Raw genomic sequence first — 19,859 nt, 5'->3', positions numbered from 1 at the left:
GTTTCTCTAATGGTTAAATATAGTTACAATCAGATCTAGTAATTTCACTCTTAGGGTATATGCCTAAGAGAAATGAAAACATGCATAGACTTATACATGAATATTCAAAGCAGCATTCTTCTTCTAAGAGTAAAAATGTGGAAACAACCCAAATTTCCATCAGCTAACTAATGAATAAACAGAATGAAGCATATCCATATATTAGGATACTTTTTGACCATGAAAATGAATGAAGTACCAATAGATGCCATAATATAAATGGACCTTGGAAATATTATGCTACATCATACAAAAGGCTATATATTGTATAATTCTATTTATATGTAGTGTCCAAAATATTCAAAACTATTGAGACAAAAATTAGATAAGTGATTGCTAGGCATATTAATAAATGATAATTCTCTGGGAATGAATCTTTGAAGGAGTTTCAACCTTTTTCTACCTCCTTCAATGGCTGCTAGGCCCCTGATTTTCACTAGGTTGCAGGTTTCAAAAGCTATTGCATAACTGGAAAGGAGAGTCATGGCAATAGAGCCAATTAAAGGACAAAAAAGTCACTATTAGTTCTAAAATTCAGCTGTTTGTTGAATGAATAACCCCATAGCTGCAGAACTTGGGATAATTTCTGAAGATCTGAAGGAATTAATTATGACTTTATTTGCCAGTTTTCTCATTGTTTTATGAAGAAAAGAATGTTCATGGGTCTTTTTTTGCTGGTGTCCTGGGATTTTTTTGTGGGGGTGTGGGGGAGGAGGATTAATGAATTTCAGAAAAGGTAGTGATGATTGTAAAACTCTGTGAGTACACTAAAAATCACTTAAATATATCTGAAGTACATAGTTTTAAAAATTGGTTATGGTATGTGAATATTTTAATATCAGGAAATAACTGCCATTGAAAAATACAGTTTCTTATACAAACACATCCCAAGAGAAGGCAGCATGCTATGCCACCAGGGGATACAGAAGAGCACATGGGAAAGCACCAAAATTGGTGATATCAGGCAAGGCAAGCAGGACAGTATGAATAATTTCATTGAGTTCTGGGGTATAGGTACTGTCTTTGGTTTTCTGGAGCCTGACCCTGGAATTATCAGGGCAAATAGATGGTGGCTGGAATGTGAGGTGTTTGTATGTACTCTGGATTGGTTGGTTTTTATTTGAAAGGTGTGCTCACATGCAAGCTGTTTATAATCTCTAGAAGTTGGATAATCCTCAAAGAGGCAGTTCCTCCTAGGTCAGAAAAGCCACAGATGTCAAATCATTAAAATCAATCAAATAAAATATATGGTTAATATGACTAATAAAAAGATTATCATAACCTATAATTGTCTCCTATATATTATGAAACTTTTAAGAGAGAATTAAAATAGATGTTATTTTCCAAATTATTGGCCATAGGGTCATGTGTATTCAGGGGGTCAGGGTGGGGGGTGTGGAGACTTTGGTGAGGTTATGGAAAATATATTTTGGAAACACTAGACAAATATAATCTATCTCTTAAAGAAAAAAAAGTAATACTCTTGGGGATGCTTATATTTCTCAATTTGAAGGAATTCAAGTATGTCTATATTGTCTATATTAGTGCTATGCTACACCTACTGATCTAAAATAAAATGTACCAAAACCAAGACAAGAATATTAAATATTAGTGTAATGCAATAAATGGTGCCTTTGAAATTGAATTTTCTTTCAGATTGTTTCTGTGAATCCAAACTTTCAATATAGAGGCACTCAAAATGTTTCTGATGAATTCATCTATTTTCGACCTTTTGATGCGGAAATTCGGGAAAAGGCCAGAAGACAAAAACAAGATAAATCAACTATGGCCTCCCGTCAACACGAAGGAGAAGGTATCCATCAGAGGGACCTGGGGATTATCAGTCAAGTGGTGATGGTCACCACCCCCCCACTAACTAAAGAGGTAGAAAGCACTGCCCTTGTAAGACCAAAAACTTCAGGGCTTCTTCGCCTAGAGAAAATTCCAGTTAAATCTCCAGGGGTCCCAGAATCTCAACGCTTAGACGTTACAGGAATTGCCAGTCCAGAGGAAAGGGGGAAAGGCACCGCAATACTTGTTGCTGGTGTGCCTGGAAAGGAGGAGCTAGATGATACAGAAATTCCAACTTTGAAATTCACTGGGCTTATACACCTGGAGGCTTTAATAAGTAAATGTTCACCATCCTCAGAATACAGTTGCCCACGAACCCCAAGAAATCTGTGGCTGGAATCTCCAGAAAATGCAGAGTCCCCAGGAAGTGATGATCTGGAAGTAGCAAGAAGCATGAATCCTCTTAGAGAGAGGTCTATCTTCAGGCGTTCCTGGGCAGAGCTCTTAGAAGCACCACTGAACAGTGAAGGGCTTCACATTCTCCAAACTACTCCTACAGAAGAAGACAGAGAGATTGATGACCTCCAGCTAGCACCAGAGGAGGAGAATCAAGCAACCACTCCACCCATGGATCCTTACTTTCATCCTTTGCAAGACCCTTTTCCATTGCTGCCCCAGCGACCTAAGCTCCAGAGGCAGCGCAGTCACAGCTTGCCGCGATACAGTGATGGCAGGAGCCAAAAACTAAATGTACCTGAGTTAGCATTAAATCCAGAGGAGAAACACTTCTTCTTCCCAAGTGATCATAATTTGCTTACAGGAGGTAAGTTTTCTGAACTTACTAAAACTAGGTTTGTAGATTATGTAAGTAGATTTCATAAGTAAATTTATTTTCAAATTCACTACCTGGAAAATTATTTCTTGCTATTCCCAAAGCATTAGCTTTTTCTGAGAGAATGGTGACTACCCTATAATTTTAAGCCTTTTATTTGGTGCTTAGAATCTAACTTTAGGTTGGAAAAATTCAATCATGCACCATTTAATGATCATGGAAAAATATAGATTTGTTATGACTTCAGAAATTTGAAATGCCTTTTATCTTTTAAAAATCACTTTCTCCTAGTGGGTATTCTTGAGAATATGACTAGTCCTCACTCAGACATAGTTTTAACCAATAGAATAGAAAATAATTTTACCCCCTAACACATCCATTACCCAGTAACTAAATAGGGGCTTAGATTAGAAAATGAATTGAATAATGGGCATGATCCTTCTGGTTAGGAAATAAATCAACAACTTTTTATTTCTTCTATGTGAGCACTCTATTTACTAGATAGTATGAATTGACAAATGAACCGTTAATATTACAGCCTATTCCTGCTTAAATGTAATATTAATGAAATAACTCTTAATGTATTTTAAAGTCTTAGAAATTTGCTAATAACACTAGAGTAATATCTTTGTCTTTATCATTGCAGCTATTTAAACAATATACAAAAATGCTACTGAGGATAATAAATAGTTTTAGGAATTTTGCTTTCTAGTTCATGTTAGAAATCTGCTCCCATAACTTAATGAAAACTATGTTATCAACTAGAAATTTTCCTTAGTAATAGCACTACCAAATCATTGAAAGTAGTTTCAGAGAAGAATCTGAAATCTGACACAAACATTGTCTTGAAATTATAATTTGACCCAATCTGAAATTTGGGGTTTTTTCTACACATATTTAGGACAATCAGAGTTTAAAATTAAAATAAAACCTAAAGTCAACTCAGATCACACCATTCTCAAAAATGTTCATAAATTTGGCTCAACCTCAATCTCACATTCAGTGCATTCCTCAAGAGTTCTAAATATTCCTGGCTTCCTGTTCTCTGTTTTCATTTTTCCACTGAATTCTTGATGGCATTAATTTCCAATATTCAAGGAAATAAAAACTCATACTAATCATCTTTGTTCCTAAATGTCCTTTAACCACCCACCACTGTAATTTCTTATTGGTTAATATCCTTTAGCAAGCTCCCCTCCTACCATAATGTTGCTCAGCCCCTCTCCCCCATTCTCTACTTTCCACTAATCCAAATTTCCAATTCATCGTGCAAGCTCTCTAGCCCATTGAGTTTTTTTCTCTGTTTATCTTTTACCCCCAAAACAGTTTATCAAGATATTTTCCGAAATAAAATATCATGTACTATGGTAACATTGCCATGTGATTTTAAATTTCTAAGGTGATTGTATTGGCATCAACTATGGAAATATTTATCTGTCATTCTAATTCAAAGTTTCTTCTCAAAAGAGAAGTAAATCTTCAATATTTAAAAACAATTTTTAATTTTGTGTTTTAGAAAATGCAAAGGAAAGAGACAGCATTGAAGAAGCTTGGCAAAAGGCCATTTTTTCAGGTTCTGGAGAATATCATCCTATCAATCCAAGCTTTGAGTATTCTTCTACAATGTGGGACAAAATTGGAATTCCTGAAGATAATACTGGATTTCCCAAGAGCAATGTTAGACTTCCCAATAAGAATGTCATGGTTAATGTTGGAGTACCCACAGATAATTCTGAAGTTCTCAGGGGCAATGCTGGTATCCCCACGTGTAATCCTGAAATTCCTTCAGGCAGTGGTGGAGTTCCCTGGTATAGTGGTGTTGGGGTTTCCACGGATAATGTTGTCAATCTCAGGCATAATGTTGGAACTTCCAGACGTTCTGTATCCTCTCTACTTACTGAGCTCTCAAAGATAGGTGAACACAGATTATAAGAAAGGACACAATACAAAGTAGTCCTAATAGTTAAAGAAACACACCAAGATATTTAACATTAAAGCATAAGTACCAAATCTGACAACCCAAAATAATAAAAGGGACATCTAAATTTAGAATACATAAATGAATGTATAAATATGCTTATTATGTTAGTCTTTATCAGAATTTTTGGAACTAAATTGGAATTAATTTACTAATTTATTCTGTATTGCAACCTTCAATTATGTGTGGCATAATTTGGCTGGGGGAATGTGTCATGGAAGAGTAATATGCTTACTTCCTTAAGCCGAAATTTCTACTTTGTAAAGAAATACAATGTCTTATATATCACCAAACAAGATATCAACTAATCTCCAGATAATATTGTACAACTCATATTTATAGTAACTTCAGCTCTTTTTGGTTGTTTTGATGGGTAAATGAAAGAGATCTCCTAGTTATTAACATTTATCTGGATGTTTCCAGCTTAATGTCCAAAAAATTGATTGACTTGAAGCTAAGGAACCAGAGGTTCTGTGAAATATCCAGATAGGACCTCTGAAAAAGTTCACCGACAAGACTATTTGAGTATTTATTTTATGGCATACATCTAACAAAATTGTAAATATTTACTGAAAGCCTTAAAAATACAAGGAGACAAACTGTAGAACTGTAAATAGTGTATGTGGCTGTGATGTAAATATTATGGCTAAGACAACACTAACAGCACCACAGGATGCCTAAAATTGTGCATGCTAAAACAATATTTTCCTCTGAAAAATAATTGTTTAATTAGTCTGATATTGAAAGATACAGGGTAGAAGGGAAAATTCTTTGAAACATTTTACAAAATTACTGAATAAGATGCCCTTCTCAAAAAAGGAAAACTTTTCAATGGCCCAGATGATCAGCATATTATTAAAATCACACAACCTATTTAACTACAAAATACAGTTTACAAAAATATTTATTTCATAAATTTTCTAAGATAGATAAATTGTGACTGAAAGTTGATGAGATTAACTCATCAATTACATGGGGAAATAATCTCATTTATATTCAGACTTACATCAATTTTCTGAAAAGTTTTAGGGCATATGGGTCACTATTAAATTTGTACATCTAAATTTTCAACTTTCCTGAATAATGGTAGCTGTTGTTTTTATATAACAAAGAGCAATTTAAATAAGTTACCACCTAACCCCTTATTATGTGCCTTAACACATAGTGCAAGGGGTGGTGATCTGTGGTCTAAGGGCAAACACTTGCCTATTTACAGGATCTATTTGGCCTCTGAGGAAGGAGGTAAAGAGGCTGGCTAGCCTCCCTCTCTTCACTCCTCTGGTTCAGCTTCTGCTTACTGAATCAGGGCTTTGGCCTCAGAAATAAAGGAAAGGTAGTGAGATTTCTTTCTCCTACTTCTTACCAACCCATTTCAGGCTTGAGTCAACTGAATCTGGCATGAGGTGGCAAGTCCACAAAAATAATGGAAGGATACAGTCTGCCATACTTCAGTTACATTGGCAGTAGCCAATGCCTGACTGAGAAAAAAAAAAAAACAACTGACAGCTCACCTTGTGTACCAGATAGTGTACTCTATATGATCTCTTGTCACACAGACTTTGTGAAAAAGAACTATATATTGCATCCTAACCTTCAAAGTGAACCACTTTTTGAGTGAAAAAGTTTTAAAGTAAGGTGGAAATTGAGAGATAACTTAGCAAGAACTAACATTTACCAAAAAAGAAGTGAAAAGAAACACAGCAAACAAATTTTTTCTCAATTATAGATAATAGTGATACATAATTGAGGATGGTCACTAAAACACCGCCATCATTAACAACAACAAAACCCTGCTATGTGAGTGTTATTCCTCATGCTTTGTGATCTGTATTAATTTTGGGTATTGTGTTTAGTGGCTTAAAATTTATATATAAAAATACATGTAAAATGGCCAGCTGCTTCTTTGTAAAATTTTAAGAAATTGAATGAAACTATTAAGTAAATAGTCAAATATAAAGATGGTATAAGAAAATAATGCTCAATCTTGTAAAGAAAGTTACTTATAGCATTGGTGTTATTCTGCTAAATGTTAATAGTTCAGAACTTCAGTGACACATTATTGCTCTTCAAAGATGGTACCATGTCTTAGGGTTCTCTATGTCAAGTGAATTATCAAAAATCACTCAACAATCATCATAATTCTTCAGAAAAGAGAGTAAAGTAAAAAATCAATTACATTGATTATGTTTAGTGAATTTTGTCACAAAGTTCATGTGAATTGAGCCTGAGGTTTTCAAGAAAAAAAATTTAAAATTGCAAATCTGAAGGCAAGTGTTGAAGATATAAAATGATAAACAGTTTCTAACTCAATTGTTCCTACCAAATGAAAGATAGATTAAGCCCACCTATGTCTAATAGTTCTGCATTCTAATATATACCATTTAAAATAAGAAGAAAATTACTTACTAAAAACTGATAGTGGCATAAGGTAGGAGAAAGAATCTGAAGTTATTCCTGACATTGTACTGTACAACTAAGAAAGGTAAATCAGAAAACAAAAAGTTACTGTGTAATTAACATAATTAGATCTTTTCCTTCTAAGGCACTAGGAAATTGTGCCCTGCCCAGTGGGAATAAGAGATGAATTCTAAATGTACAGATTTTTCATATCCAATCCCTTGATTGTTTTAAATGACTTCCACTTTAAATTAAATTATACAATGTGCATTCAAACAAGACCAAGTATTTTTTGATTCATAAGTTAATTAGCAGAAGAATAAAAAAATTTTCCTTACTGAATAACATATATCTCGGCTTAAGTCTTTAAAAATTAATTAATTGAAAAAATATTTTGCTAAAAGATTAATCAGAAGGAGCTACAGAGAAAATTATCACAGTAATCACCACTCTAAGAATCAACAAAATTATGGTACGCAAATAATGTACCTGCCACCTCCCTTTTAATCAACATAGTGTTAAAATATTTCCCAACATATTTAATATTTATTATAAGCATTCTGAGTTGAGACAACATCCATATATAACCATTACCTATACATTAGAACAAAAAATCTTCAATAGTTCATAGAAGATATTTTTTAAATATTGGAAATGATCCATTTGTCTATAATTAGAAAGTAAAATGAAGAATTGAGGCCTTATACAAGTAGTGTAACCTTAATTTATTTCAGAAAATCACAATATCAGCAATCAGTATAAAATTAAAATATACAAGTATAGAAAAATTCATCCAAAAAAGAGGCAAAGTAATTTCTTTTAATTATTTATCTAATAGTAACTGAATGTGCAATGGTATTGTTTAAGAAATGAAACAAAATAGACAGTGTACATTATTTACTCTAAATATCAGGAAAGCTTCATTAATTGCATGTAGTATTTCCATTTCATAATTATGTTTTCAATATATTTTAAAGGTAGAAATTTAAAATACAACAAAGTGCTTTTAATATATCATAGGGAATAAAGCACATGTGCCTTTTCAGTAAATATTTCAAGAGCAGAGAAACTCACTGATGTGAGTGACAATTTTGTGGAATATGAAAGGGGAAAAAAGAAAAAAATTAGAACAAACTAGCTTTTAAAGTAAATTATATTTCCTTAAACCATTATTTTGAAGTCAATTTTTAATTTTTGCTCTTTTGAAACTTGTCATTTTATTATCTATTAATATGAACAAATAAACCTTAAAATAATTCAACTTTAGCATTTATATCCCTAGTTTATACTATCCCTGATACCATAATTCTCACCCCCTGTATGAGTTCCTCAATCCAACCTTACTTCACTCCTTCCTTTACCCCACCCCACCTCTTCTCCCTACCACCCACATCTCATCCTTACTTTATCCCTAAACCTTTCCCCACCCCCATCTCATTCTGCATATTCTTCCTATCCTTTATCCTCAGCTCATTGTTCACCTTTTTCTTCCTATCCAATTCCACACTCAAACTCTATCCCCATTATTAAACCCACCACATTTCCTATTGTTATCCTTTCTCTAAGCCTATTCCTAAAACTCATTCCAACTCTTGCTCCACAGTTGACCTCTCCTTTCCCAAGTCTCACCCCAACTTTGATCTTTTAACTTCACTTCAATACTAATCAATCTCTCTCTCATCTTGACTTTCAAAGGTTGGGAAGGAATAAAGACTAAGGTGAGGACCATGAATGGAGTTAAAATGTCTATTTCATACCTAAACTGTTTTATGAAAGTAATAATTCAAAAGTTGTATAGTTTCTAGAATGTCAAGTGTCCTAAAATGTAACATCCATGATATTAAAGCAGCCAAATAAAAATGATTGTCAAAATATAGGGACCTGAATAGCATGTATACTCAAAAGGAATTCTTTATAGGAAAAATAGACTGTTTTATGCTGATTTTTCAAAGACATATATAGTATAAGATTTCAAGACCTTTCTGTTTTAGTTTTTTTATTTTAATTTGCGAATGATTTTGAAAGACCCAGATGTTTCCTTTTTTTTCATAAGTTATAAAATATCTCTCACTTAAAGAAATACTCATTTTAAACTCTCTGAATAAATGAACAGATATATATATATATCACCAATTTCTTCATCTAATTTGTAAAATATGTTGATGAAAAAGATAAAATATGCACTTTGTGAATTTACCTAGAACATATTTTTGCTATTAAAAAGTAATATTTTAAGAATTTATTTTTAAAGCTGATTCATCTATAGTAGATTTCATCATCTTATGCAACTAGTGTCCACCTAAAACCAAATTCTCTATTCTTATACATATATTAGAATAAAATAAAAGGTCTTCTTCAAAATAAAACTCACTTTAAAAACGCAGTGACATTCTAAATTATAGTTAATGTTAAACTGTGTTAGAACTCTCAACAGTTAATATTACTGATTTGTCCCCCAAAGCCCCAAAATCTTGAAGATCATAATATTAGCTACTTTTCATTATTCCTCCATTAGTGTATCTAAGTCACTCAAAAATAAACAAACACAAATTTGAAAATTTTAAAGTTGCACAATAATAGTGCCCAAAGTTCATTACTAATATTTCAGTACTATGTAATAACAATAAATGCCAATACATGTGCAGTACTTAGAGGGACTCTAAATTCCATGATGAAGAGAAAATTCATAAAGAAATACTATTGATTTGAAAATGCCCATTATTGTCAAAATTTGTTAAAAAAACACCTCTACACATTACACATTCTCAAACCTTTAAGATGCTCATCAAACTCTCAAACCAAATATTTCAGTTTGTTGTAGCTATGTTCGGTATGTTTCAAGTAATTCCATATTTCTCTTTTGCTATGTTTATCACCAGTGACTAGAGAACAAATCTGTCTTAACAGGAGAAAAAAAATCTCTTCGCTGATTCCAAAAAATCAGCAAGAGCTATTGCAATGCTTAAGGTTTTAGTATTCATAATGAATTTAAACTCCACATTTTGAAAATGAAGGATACAACTTGATTCTATTATCAAAGGAAACAAGGACAGTAAGAAAATACACTGGTATTGTGAAACATTTTCCATTTTACACTGATGCTGTATTTGGTTTTTGAAAATGTGTATTGTCATTAATTGCTGGCCATTGTTGACTCTGTCTTATTTACTACAGTGATGTGTTTAAACAATATACCATTCAAGGTGATATTTTAATATATATGTGATGTATACCTTGGCCTGTACTGTATTCTTAAATAAAATGTGGTTGTAGATTGATGTGATGTTTTTCTTTATTCAGGGGTTGAATATTGCAGCACTAGCCTATAAAATTGGTGGTGCTTAATCTATAAGATTATCCTAATCTTGTAAGGCTCACAACAGGTATTTTAATAACTTACTAACTTAAATTTCAAATGATGACTACTACAGAGGGGTTATAAAAATTTAAAAGTTAAATTACTAAAACAGTCTTATTTCTGTAGCAAAATTCACCAGACATTTTTTAGAACTGTTTTCAAAAATCAAAATTAAAATTAATTCTGCACCTGATGAGGCAGCTGTTACTTTTTTCCATAGTATTTTGTTGATACACAGTGGCGTTATAAGCAGTTTCATTTTTTAATCTTTCTATGTAAGTGTGTATATATGTGCACATTCATACAAATGTACATGAGACACATAAATGGAGATTTGGAAATAAATATATACATACACGGGAGCACTTATAGTTAATCATTGACAATTTTGACACCATAATGTTTTTCCTTAACTATGATGAAAGGTCTATTTTCTATTTTATTAGAGAATGATTCACATAATTGATTATTCAACTTCAATACCACTTCAACTGCATCTATAATATAAATCCATATTTCTAAGTCTTTACCCTGCTAAGTTAGGAAAAAGGGGGAAATAAATTTCAAATACTGACTTTAGTGTCTGAATCAGTTATGAATAAAAACAGAAAGATCATTTAACCTACATATTTGAAGATTGAAAATTTCAGTTTTCTATAAATGTTTTACATTTTTCATTTATATATGAAATTTCATCAAAACCCAATTTGTATTTATGAGAAACTAAACTCTTTTCTTACATATAAACCTTATTAACTAAAACACCAGAAATGGTTGATGCTACAGAAATAAAAGTCAATTTACTCCCTCTGATTTATTTAAAAATAAGTTTCAACTCCTGGATAATGTTGTTTCTCCTAAGTATTTCCTACTTTGTATTTGTACCATGTTGAGACTTGTACTCTAGGTTTTGTAACATGTAAGTGTTAGCTGTTTCTCTTCCTTCTTCTGTGCAAGTAAATTGTGATATTGACTGTGACTAATGCCATTTTGTTCTATCAGATTCTGCCAATTACCTTGCTAATATTTTGTGTCTGATAAAATGTATTGAAAGTAAATGTTACTATGTCATCCTCATTAGTCATATTTTTTCTGATACATTACAATGATGTGTAAGGTGCAATGCAAAAACATTTTAAAATGGTCTTTTTTTCTAACACATTAATCTGCTGAAAAATATATCTGGCACAATAGTGAAAGTAACATATCTCTTCCTGCATTCAAATTTGTCTTTGCTTTAAAAACTTCATTTGTAAATCTATATTTCAATAAATGGTGTCATCTGCATTCAAATATAATGTTTTCTGGTTTTATTTCTTTTAAATACATTTTCCATTGGAATATCCCTAATTCAGATATTTTAAAGCCAAGCAGATAATTATAGAGTTAATCACTTGAATGCTTCAAAACTTAAGCCACACCCCACAAAACAGTAGTCACTAAAAATATGTCAAGGAAGTTTGATGGTACTATTTTAAATCTTGGGCAACTTTGTTAAACATAGATATGTGTAAATCAAACCTATTATACAACCTTACAATTTCTGAGAAACATACCAGGATTCTAGATACATCTTATTTAAAGTTGTCTCTTCTCAGTTCACCAACCTCTAAGTAATTCCCCCTTTTGCAGTACTTCAAGTATTTCAAAGATCCTGCTATTGTTAACATAACTCCAGAAGAGCGCTGTTTACTCATTTCCATTGGATAGATATCAGAAAATATTAATATATTTAATGAGTATGTAATTTAATTAATAGATGTATATATTAATATATATTATACATATCAGAATTTATTCCAACTTCAATATATTGATGAGACAATGGTGATGAACAAAGCCAAACCAAGTTACCTTAGTCACATTTTTTTTCTTTTTTGCAGTTGTAGATGGACACAATACCTTTATATTATTTATTTTCATGTGGTGCTAAGGATAGAACCCAGCCAGTGTCTCACACATGCTAGGCAAATATTCTCCCACTGAACTATAACCTCAGCCCTACTCACGATTTTATTCGAATGGTTCTAATTACTTTGTGATTAAAAAGCTAAACATTTTATATAGGATTAACTTAATATGATCAATGAATGAATGAATATAAGTATCTTAATAGTAAAATTTCATTGAGAAGAAAAATGAGGTAAAAAACTTGATGAAGACAGAGCTGTGGCCTGTCACTTTATTCAATACACTGTTAAGCACCAACCCTGTGGTCTATACTGTTGTAAGTAGGCTGTAGGGAATACGGTGGTAGTAAAAACAAACCCATTTCTACATTCGCAGAACTGATAATCTAGTTAGGGAGCAGTAAATAATAAGTGGGGTCATGAAAAGCCACTTTGGCAATAACTGATAAACATTTTGCTACATTTTAAGAAATAACTCTAGAACTAGCTATGAATGAAACATTCACACAAACAGAATGGTCTGTTTTAAGTCCTTATTGATTTAACATAGAATAATCTCAGACAAATATTATGTAGTATCTGTTACTGTGAGAATTCTTGAGAATTGTAACATAACACAACCATAAAAAAGAAATCTAATTATATTTATTGTTCTTGTTTAACTTGTTATATAAGAGTTTTATCTGGCTGGGGATGTGGCTCAAGCGGTAGTGCCCTCGCCTTGCATGCGTGCAGCCCGGGGGTTCGATCCTCAGCACCACATACAAACAAAGATGTTGTATCCGCCAAAAACTAAAAAATAAACATTAAAAAAATTCTCTCTCTCTCTCTCTCTCTCTCTCTCTCTCTCTCTCTCTCTCTCTCACTCTCTCTTAAAAAAAGAGTTTTATCTGAAACAATGACCCCCAACTTGATATGCATCAAAATCTTTTGAAGAAGTAATCAAAAGATCATTTTTAAGGCTAGACCCTGATACTAAATAAGAATCTATGGGGATAGGACAAAGAAATCCATGTTTTGAATTTTATTTTGAAACAATTGGATACTTAAGGAAAAAAAACTATAGATACTGTAGATTTAAACACCACCATTAAATAATTTAGTATGTATTTCCTACAAACAAGGATATTCACTTATGTAACCACAATACAATCATCAAAATCACACATTTGGCAGGCCCTATTCAAGTTACACTAAATGTCTCAATGATGCCCTTTATGGCAGAAGGATCTAGTTCAGAATCACATATTGCAATCCAATGCCATGATTCTTCAATCTCTTTTTATTTTATTTTTTTTTTGTTCTTTTTAGGTATACATTAAAGCAGAGTATATTTTAACATATTATACATACATAAAGTATAACTTATTCTAATTAGGATCCCATTCATGCGGTGGTTATAAATGATGTGGAGTTATATTGGTATTCATTCATATATGAACGTAGGAAATTTATGTCTGATTCATTATATTGTCTTTCCTAGTCCCATCCTCCCTCCCTTTCCTTCATTCCCCATTGTCTAATCCAATGACCTTTTATCCTTTCCTCCCCCCATCCTTATTGTGTGTTACCATCTGCATATCAGAGAGAATATTCAGCCTATGGTTTGGGGGTATTGGCTTATTTCACTTAGCAGAATATCTAGTATAGTCCTTCCATCTTCCCTTGAGTTTCATGATCTTGACTTTTAAAGATTACAAGCCAAATTTTGTGAGTTAGAATGTCTTTAAATTTAATGTTTGTTTATATTTCCTCATAATTAGATTTAAGCTATGTATCTTCAGCAAGAATATCACAATATGTTATATTCTCATTGCATCCTATCAGATTACACAAAATCTCAATTTATCCTATTTAAGTATTCTTTTTTATTGAACTTTTAATTTTTCATCATTTATATTTGCATTGACATATACTCTCTGATTGTACTCAATTATTTATAAGACATAATTATTATTTTATGTTCAAAATGTCCCTCATTTAATAAGTGTGATCCTCTTTAGAGCTGATTCCTTATTATTTCAACATGTCCCCATTGTTGACATATTGACATGTGCTAGAGAGCATCATTGTGCTCAAGGAATCATCATTTCTTTCAGTAGAGATTGTTTGTTATAGGCAAAAATGAAGGCCTTAAATTGATTCAAAATTACTGAAATATGGCTCTTTTGTGTATAGATTTAATGTACAGAAGGATAGAGGGATGATATACATAGATAGATAGATATGAACAAATACAAATATGTCTACATTTATTTCTATATACATCATCATATGTTGAAAACCATGAGCTCCCATCAATAACTCCAATTTTAATCCAAAACTACAATCTTCAATTACCCTTTTCACATTTGTAATGTCTTTCTCTGGCAGGGGGAAACCTGACTTTAATTGTAGTTAATGTATTCATCTGAATAAGTAATCAATCTACCATTTATGCATTCAAGCCCCTATCCCTTTAAGGTACTGATCTTTTCCTTTTGGTACTCTGAGTATCCATTCTGAGTCAATCATTTCCTCACCTTACATGTATATCCTCCACATCCTATTCAAACTCCGAGTTTCTGCTCCAGGCCACCCCCTCTGCAGAGATACAGATGACTTCTTTATCTCACTTGGGTTCTGAGTATCCACATCAGAATACTCTATGTGAGAACTCTCTGCATCCTGCTTGGGCTCACACACATTACCAATTTGCCCTTCACCTGGGATTCTCTTCTTATTCAGATTTAGTTCACTCTTCTGCCAGACCTTTTTTGTGCAAGGATTTCCTCCACCTGATTTAACTGTAACATTATAGGAAAGGCTACCCTTCTTTGAGGATGCCTCTTCTCTCTCTCCTTTGATTTTGACTCCCTAAACCAGGCCATTTACACCACCCATGAATATTTTCCTCTTTATGTTCAGGGTCACTAGCCCCCCAACCCCAAATAGTATAGACGCTTAACTTGCTCTTCCCACTCAGTAGCTTTAGGACTAAACTTTTAATAAATGTAAAGAAAAGAAAAGGAAGAGAATGTGAGTTAGTATGGTTCCTTTGCATATTAGATGCCATAATGTAGCTAAGAGTACAAGGATTTTACTTGGAGAAACACCTGGGAAAGAAAATGAGCAGGAAGATGGGAAAAACTGGGAGAGCCAGCAGGTTTCATTTGAGGGAAGTAAGATAGGAAGAGAGGGAGGAAAGAAGAAGGTTGGATAGAAGGATTCTAGACCACTGCACAAAGTAAGGATATTTCATCTAGGCTATGGTGGATATGTCAAACCCAATCAGCTCTAAAGAGGATGTGGAGGACATTTGTTAGAAGGGTCCCATGTCTCTCTGGAATGTGTGAGTCTTAATTTCCCTGCCATGCTGAATTATATGAGGGTAGCAATCCATGGGACATGTCATCTTAATGCAAATACAGCAGTGGATTTTGGAGTGCTGCACCTGGGACCCTTGGTAAATTACACCGCTATATTTGGAGGTCTGTAATGAGCATTCTTGAGGCCCCCACAGAAGAAGAGAAGAAGGAAGGAAGAAAAGTGTAAGATAGTGTACCCTAGAGATCATCTGGAACTCACTGTGCTTTTATTGTATACTATAAAAATATTTATTGGAGGAAAAGAAAACTACACATTACAAAATTCTATCAATTTAGTTTACCTGTGTATTAAAAGAAGACTTTCATTATCCTAATTTAACAGTGGGATATCTGGATTTGTATTATTATATTTGTTGTTGTTGTTATTTTACTGGAGATTGAATCCAGCGGTGCTTTAACACTGAGCTACATTACAAGCTCTTTTTAAAAATTCTTTCTTATTTTGAGACAAGCTCTTGCTAAATTGTCCAGATTACCTTTAAAGTTGTGTTCCTCCTGCCTTGCCTCCCAAGTCTCTGGGATTACAGGCATGTACCACAATACCTGGCAGGAAAATGTACTTTTAAACTCTAATAAAACCAATGTTTAGCAAAACCAGAAATTAAATATACAACAACATGAAGTGACATAAAATGTACTAAATATCCAGAAGGCTTAGACACTTAAATAGCCAGGAGGCTTAGTTTGCCAATTCAGCCAAACCAAAAGCTGTGTAGCTTTAGTGAAATCTCTATAATGTTTAGTTTATTCATCCCGATAACTTCCATATACCAGTTTCATATTAAGCCATTTCAGAAAAGAACTGATTAGAGTATATTTCCTCAGAAGAAGGAAATAAGCATTGCAGGAATTGAAGATTTAGTGAATGTCAATCTAGTATATTTTATTCTTTGCCTAAAACACAACACCCTTCATTCCAGACACATATATCCATAATGATCTCCAACATTTCATGAATACAACTCCAAAAGCACTAATCAGTTCAATAGTGGATAATACACCAAATTCATATCACATTGTTTCAACTGAATATTAACCATGTGACCACTTTAAATGCTGCTTGACATTCTCCTATTCCACAACTTCAAGGTGATTACCATTTCTTGTACTCATTTCCCCTCCAGTTTTGTCAAGATCCTTCATGATTTTTACTTTGTTACCATTCTGCATTCTAGGTATAAATAAAACTACCACCGACCCACACTGTATATATGGCATTAGAGTGAGTCCTTAACTACCTAGCCACATAGTTAGCAATTTTCCCCAAATTAGTTCCAACCCTATTCTCACATCATCCTTAATTTCTGAATTGGTAGACTATAAGATGTACAGTTCAAACTTCTACTTACTAGAAATATATTCTTTCTCCTTTATTATTCAAAGCCACCATTTGAAAGACTGCAATACTGCAGCAGCAATTCATTTTCAGCAATTAACAACATGTAAGAAAGGCCATCTATAAACCAGGAAAGAGTCTTCTTATTAATGGTAAGTTGGCTGTAGGGGAGGCCCCATTAAGATACAGATGATAATTTAGAGAGAATGGACAAAAGAATAATAGGCTTGTATGCACTAGGATTAAGGTAAATCTATTAATGTTGTCTACTTGTATCATTGAAGATCTTGGGGCTATTGTCAACTATTTCACATAATGATTATCTGTTGATTCATTAATTAATTAATTAGTTAAAGAAATGCATCTTCATGACTAAGCAGATGAGTATATTTCCTATATGACTAGCATTGCAGGACATCTGACATTCCTTGGCTATGTATTTGGTCTCCATAATTGTCAAGTAGCAATTTAGAAGCTATGTCTCAAAAGAGGAGTAGGGAAATACTACTCATGGACATGCTTCAAAATTCTCTGGACGCTACTATAGTTTAGATATGGTTTGAGTGTGTCCCCCAAAGGTTTCTGTTCTAGAAGCTTGCTTCCCAGTATGGCATTGTTGGGGACTTGCAGAGCCTTTTTAATGGAAGGTGTTAAGATCATGGGAGTTCTGCACTCAGGAGTGATTGTCACAGGACCCCAGTTAGTCCTGCAAAAGTGCATTGTCAGAATTTCAGCCACCCCACACACTTTGCCTCTGCTTCATGTAGCCATTTCCCTTCTCATTTTCTTTCAATGTTGTGACACAGTGAAAAAGGCCCTCACAAGGGGACTGTTAATGCTGCCTAATCTTTGATTTTCAGCCTTCTAAACAGAGCTAAATAAGCCTATTTTATTTGAAATGTACCCGCTCTAGTTATATTACAATAACAGAATGTAGAACAAAACCATTTTTTATTACAATTCTTTTATCTGAACTTAAACTTGGTCTTATCTCTGGCTTAAATAAGCATTCGAGAACAATTAGAACATTGAAAATATGAGGACAAATGGATAGGGAAGTGTCTTCCTCATTCTGAACTAGCTTCAGACTTTCCTCTTACTTTTAGCCCCACATGAAGGAAACAGTTTCTTCATTACACAATAAATGGGGTGAAAAAGCCATGTGTGTGAACTTTGTGCTTCTCCCAAGAAATAAAAAACACAAATCAGATGTTGTATCTCCTTAGTGGTAGGGAGTTCATGATACAGACATTTATTGTTTTAGTCAGCTATTTTGCGACTGTGACTAAAAGATCTGACCAGAACAACTTTAGGAAAGGAAAGGTTTGGAGGCTCAAGGTTTCAGAGGTCTTAGTTCATGGAAGGCCGAACACATTTCTTAGGGCTTGAGGTGAGGTTGAACATCATGGCAGAAGAGTGTGAAAGAGAGAAACAGCTCACATGATGATCAGAAAGCAGAAGAACTCCACTCTCCAGATACAAAATATATACCCGATAGCTACGCCCCCGATGAAGTATTCCTCTAGCCACACCCCATCTGCCTCCTGTTACTACTCAGTTAACCCCATCAGGAATTAATTCACTAATTAGGTTAAAGCTATAACCCAATAATTTATCCTCCAAATCTTCTTGCCTTGTCTCACATGTGAGTTTTGGAGGACATCTCACATCCAAACTATAACCTTTATCTTTTACTTTACAGGAAAATCTCACATTTCCCTGGCCATAGCAGCTACTAGAAAAGAATCCTTCTAATGAGGGAGCAAACCAAAATATTTCTCCAGTATTTGTTTCTCAGTCACAATATATACTTTACCAAGATATTTAGCATTTTTCTAACTTCCAGGTATCCAAGAACAATTAACTAAATGTCACCTTTATAAAAATTGTGGTGTTCCAGGTGATATGTTGAAAAACAACAGTAAGTTTGTCAATGTTCTGAGCTGGGGCTGGGGCTCAGTGGTGGAGCGCTCATCTCAAAAGTGTGAGGTCCTGGGTTGGAGCCTCAGCACCACATAAATAAAAAATAAAGGTATTGTTTCCACCTATAAAAATATTTAAAGAAAGATTGTCAAGGTTCTAGGACAGTAAGTCAGTCTTGTCCAAATAATTTGTGTCTCATAGCAGAATAATTGTCATATTCCCTTGGATAAAATGGTGAAGATGCACTATAAACACTGTTAAGTGAAGGTAGATTGTTTTAGGTGATAACATAGTGGAGAAGAACAGAGAAAATGTATTATCTACATTAATAGTTTCATATTAAATTCAAGAAGTTCTATTTAACTTGCTCAAATGGGAAATAATATCCAAAGAGAAATCATCATTGGTTATATTCTCAAGTAGTATAAAGGTCCATTGGTCTTTTACAATAGCCAAACCAGATTAAAAAAAAAACAAATGGGAAATATCACACAAATTTTTAAAAATTGAGATCCCCTAGAAAAGTGATAATATTGCCTTTTACGCAGTTTTTAAGTTATATAAATTAAATGTATTTTAATAAATAAAAATAATATATGACTTACAAAACGAGAGGTCAATTTTTTACATGTGCTTTACATTCAATTATTCCCTGATCTCCTTTCAGCATCGGTGATCATTTTTTTACAAACTCATTTTCTGCAAGTTAATTCCATTTGATATATAAACTAAAACTTTATCATGTAGGGGAAAATTGAAACTTTGCTCTGACATTATATCTCTGTCTAGTATCCTTCAGGTACAAACATCTTGAAGGGGCAATCCACTTACTTGCTTCCTAATTACTCCTCTGTCTACTGCATTTCAGTCTTTGTACCCACCCCTCCACTAAAAGTAGGTCACTAATGTTATCAATGACCAATTATT

At 33.3% G+C, this 19,859-nt stretch overlaps 1 protein-coding gene across 3 annotated transcripts in view; it reads left to right on the top strand.

The window, feature by feature from the left end:
• The window catches only part of LOC101958962 (connector enhancer of kinase suppressor of ras 2), a 457,679-nt gene extending 448,173 nt beyond the window's left edge, over nt 1–9,506 (top strand). For all 3 annotated transcript variants that reach the window (XM_078034585.1, XM_040282705.2, XM_078034586.1), the window contains 2 exons: nt 1,696–2,653; nt 4,179–9,506. In XM_078034585.1, the coding sequence (XP_077890711.1) occupies nt 1,696–2,653; nt 4,179–4,594 (1,374 nt within the window). In that variant the 3' untranslated portion in view covers nt 4,595–9,506. The remainder of the gene's footprint in view (nt 1–1,695; nt 2,654–4,178) is intronic.
• Nucleotides 9,507–19,859: the final 10,353 nt, after the last annotated feature.

Source organism: Ictidomys tridecemlineatus, chromosome X, assembly GCF_052094955.1.
Source record: "Ictidomys tridecemlineatus isolate mIctTri1 chromosome X, mIctTri1.hap1, whole genome shotgun sequence".
NCBI lineage: Eukaryota > Metazoa > Chordata > Mammalia > Rodentia > Sciuridae > Ictidomys > Ictidomys tridecemlineatus.
Note: the sequence above shows the minus strand (reverse complement) of the source record. Positions and strands in the feature narration are given on the sequence as shown.